Source organism: Priapulus caudatus, unplaced genomic scaffold (assembly GCF_000485595.1).
Source record: "Priapulus caudatus unplaced genomic scaffold, Priapulus_caudatus-5.0.1 Scaffold1751, whole genome shotgun sequence".
Classification (NCBI taxonomy): domain Eukaryota; kingdom Metazoa; phylum Priapulida; class Priapulimorpha; order Priapulimorphida; family Priapulidae; genus Priapulus; species Priapulus caudatus.
The window spans coordinates 36937-40214 of NW_014578812.1; the positions used below are offsets into that span (position 1 = coordinate 36937).

General features: G+C 47.4%; 1 protein-coding gene across 1 annotated transcript in view; it reads right to left on the reverse strand.

Annotated features, from left to right (window-relative positions):
• LOC106817516 (pleckstrin homology domain-containing family H member 1-like) overlaps positions 1 to 3278 on the reverse strand; it is a gene marked incomplete in the record, with an annotated part of 29570 nt that overhangs the window by 13844 nt on the left and 12448 nt on the right. Inside the window, 2 exon segments of the mRNA XM_014822186.1 lie at positions 104 to 260; positions 2255 to 2368. Of these exon segments, the coding sequence (XP_014677672.1) occupies positions 104 to 260; positions 2255 to 2368 (271 nt within the window).

Genomic DNA, 3278 nt, shown 5'->3' on the forward strand with positions numbered 1-3278 from the left:
CAACAACAACAACAACAACAACAACAACAACAACAACAACAACAACGACGACGATGAATGACATGGTGGCGTGCGGTAGCCGTGCTGCTGTTGGTTAGTTTACCTTTCACCCACTCCTCAGCTACGTGCTCGCTATCTCCTGCCAGGTAGTAGGTTCGTTTCTTAGTCTTAGACTCCACCTGAAAGGTCGTAGCGTTCGCTGCCTTCGTCATGCTGCACTGACTGTCCAGCGTGATGCGGCCCGCAGGACGTCGGTCATTCTACGGACAACGGCCGACCTCTTTTATAATTTTTATTATGTATTGTGTGTGTGTACGTGCGCGCTCGCGTGTGTGTATGTATGTGTGTGTGTGTGTGTGTGCGCGTGTGTGTGCGTGCGCGCGCGTGTGTGTGTCTGTGTTGGCGTGTATGTGGAAGGGTGCCTTTCGTATTTGAGGGAAGTTTTTATATTGATAAAAGAGTTTTCAGTTTTAACGGAAAGCCTTCATTGTTTAGTGAAAGGCTGTTAGCGTTGCAAGGAATGTCTAAGTGTTAGGGGAGAAATACCTTATTCTAAGGGTGAATTATTCAGTTTTATGGGGAAATGCTTCAGTGTTATAGGAAAACATCCACTGATAAGGGACACCCTTCATTGTTAGTGAAAAGATATTAACGTTTGGAAAGTTGTTTGAAGGAAATTGGAAAAAAGGAATTGTTTGAGTGTTGGGGAGGATAAGTCTAAGAGTGAATTATGCAGTTTTATGGCGAAACACTTCACATCAAAAATAATATTCAAATACTGATAAGGGATTCCCACTGATAAGGGGATTGTTAGGAGGAAGCTGTCCTTGTACGGGAGGGAACCACCACTGTTAAAAAGAGTACTGCAGCATCTGCGAACAGTATTCGTTAGGGCTTCACTAATAGGAAACCACTTCAAGCAAAATCGTCAGAGAAGAACCCAGTATCGGGGGATGTTTTCAGTATTACGAAAAATCGAGTAAAATGTCAGAAAAAACGTTCACTGTCTGAAATAACTACACAGCGAAGATACTACTGGTGGATTCGGGGGGATGCTAGGGCTATGGCCCCTACTGTCCAAGAATCAATACCAGAAAACGAGTGAAAAAAGGTGAAGCACAAAATCTATGAGCATTTCAAACCTCCATTATACTAATTGTTTTCTCCATTTAGCACTCACCAGAGGCTATCAAAAATTGTCAACTGAATTAAGCAGTAACATGCATGGCTGGATCTAGCTCTAGCACTATAGCTCTACTTGCCACAGGCCTGCATATATACATAGTTGCCTGTGGCAACTAGCGCTATATTACTAGAGCTAGGCTGGATCCAACTGCCGGAGTCTACATCCCTCCCCATATAGAACACCCCCTCGCTAGTGGTTGTTCGCACCCCTGGGGCCCGTTGTCAAAAACAAAATTAACATTTAGTCACAACAGTAACCTTTTCTTGTAGACCGGACCTCGGCGCACTTTATACGCGAAACACGTAACTTTACTTAGCCACAAGTTACCTTCTCGCTTCTTACTACGTGGCTTCGTCCTACGACGTGAAACAGTCGTAGAGCCTTGTCGGGCTAACCCCAATCCTAACCCCAACCCTAATCCTACCGCTAAACCAAACCCTGACCCTAAACATAACCCTAACCCCAACCTAGTCACAATTAGTTACCTTCCCGCTTCTCACTACATGTCGAGAAAGTGCGTGGCTTTGTCATGCGACGTGAAACAGTCATAGAGCCTGGTCGGGGCTAAACCTTACCATGTTTTTGTTAACAGTCTATGAATAAACGTTAATACAATGTTTAGACCAAGTTTGTTTCTGACAACGGCCCCTTGTTACCCCATTCATGGATTCGCCAATGATCGTAGAGATTCTCTGGTACATTCCCTTAAGCCTAGCGCAGACTTCGGTCGGTCGATCGCACGCTTCACCGTGTGTGCGCCTGCAAACGACTGCTGTTAACAGCAGTCGCTTCTTTCCATTGTCTTTTTGTCTTTCCATTGTCTTTCCATGACTTATATTACCTGCACACATGCGATTTCGAAACGATTGCGAGCGACGAGTTGCTGAAAATCAAACCTGTTTGATTTCTTGCAACTCGTTGCAAGCGACCAGAATCGCTACGAGTTGCAGTTGCACGTTCCCGCAGACTTGCGACTTTTTCGTGCAACTCGGCTGCGATTCTAGAATCGCTAAAGTCTGAGCTAGGCTTTACTGACCCACTTCATGCACCACTTCTGGTTTTACCTACCTGGGTTTTGTAGTAGAGCAGCTCGCCATTCCGGATGACGAACCAATGCTTCTTCCAAGTCTTCACGCGACCTCCAAGCTTGCTCAGGTAGCCGGACTTTTCCAGTATCACCGTCTGCAGAGCGGGAAACGATGCAAAACCGTCAGTCAGGCGTTCAGTAATAGTGATATTCAACACAAGCACGCGCGTCTGTGCGTGCGTGCGATCGCAAAGCTTGTTCGTGCGCAACCGATAATTGGTGAACGCACACGTCACGCAATTTCGAAATCCAATTTAGTGTTAATGAGTTGTGGGGTGGCAAGGATGGCTGTAGGTATGGCTACAGCGTGACAACGACAATAGGTAGGGGACGGCCGCAAGCGGAGCGGCAATAACATATCGACGGCCGGAACGAGTGGATATATCGTGTCTGCACGCGTACCTGAGTGCAGTTGGTGAAGAGCGCGTGAATGAAAAACAGTGGGAAAAGTGTGGAGGCTAAGAGAAAGCAAAGGGGACATGATGGGGAGAAAGTGGGAGCGAATAGGAAAGATAGCCAAGTAGAGGAGGGACAGAGGGAGAGGGAGATGGAAAGGGAGAGGGAAACGGCGAGGGCGAGGGGGAGGAAGAGGGAGAGGGAGAGAGAGAGAGGTGTGGCGGGAGAACAGAAGACGAAAGAACGAAGACGAGAAACAAGAGCAGATGTGCATACGCGATTATCGAAAAGGTTTTCAATCTTCGCCACGAGGTGGCGCTGCGAGTAACAACTATCAACAGATACGGCGTTGCCGCATACACACACGCACATCAAACAAACGCCGACAAAGGTCACGTGTTTGGCGAGCGGGAAGCCACAGCACAGGAACGGACGGCACAGGACCCCCCGCAGAGCCGCAACCTTTAGGTTGAGTTTAATAGCTATATTACGAATAGAAAAAGCAACGTCTCATGGGGAGCAATAGACTGATGCGTTATACAGAGAGAGAGCGCGCGCGAGAGAGAGAGACCGAGAGAGAGAGAGAGAGAGAGAGAGAGAGAGAGAGAG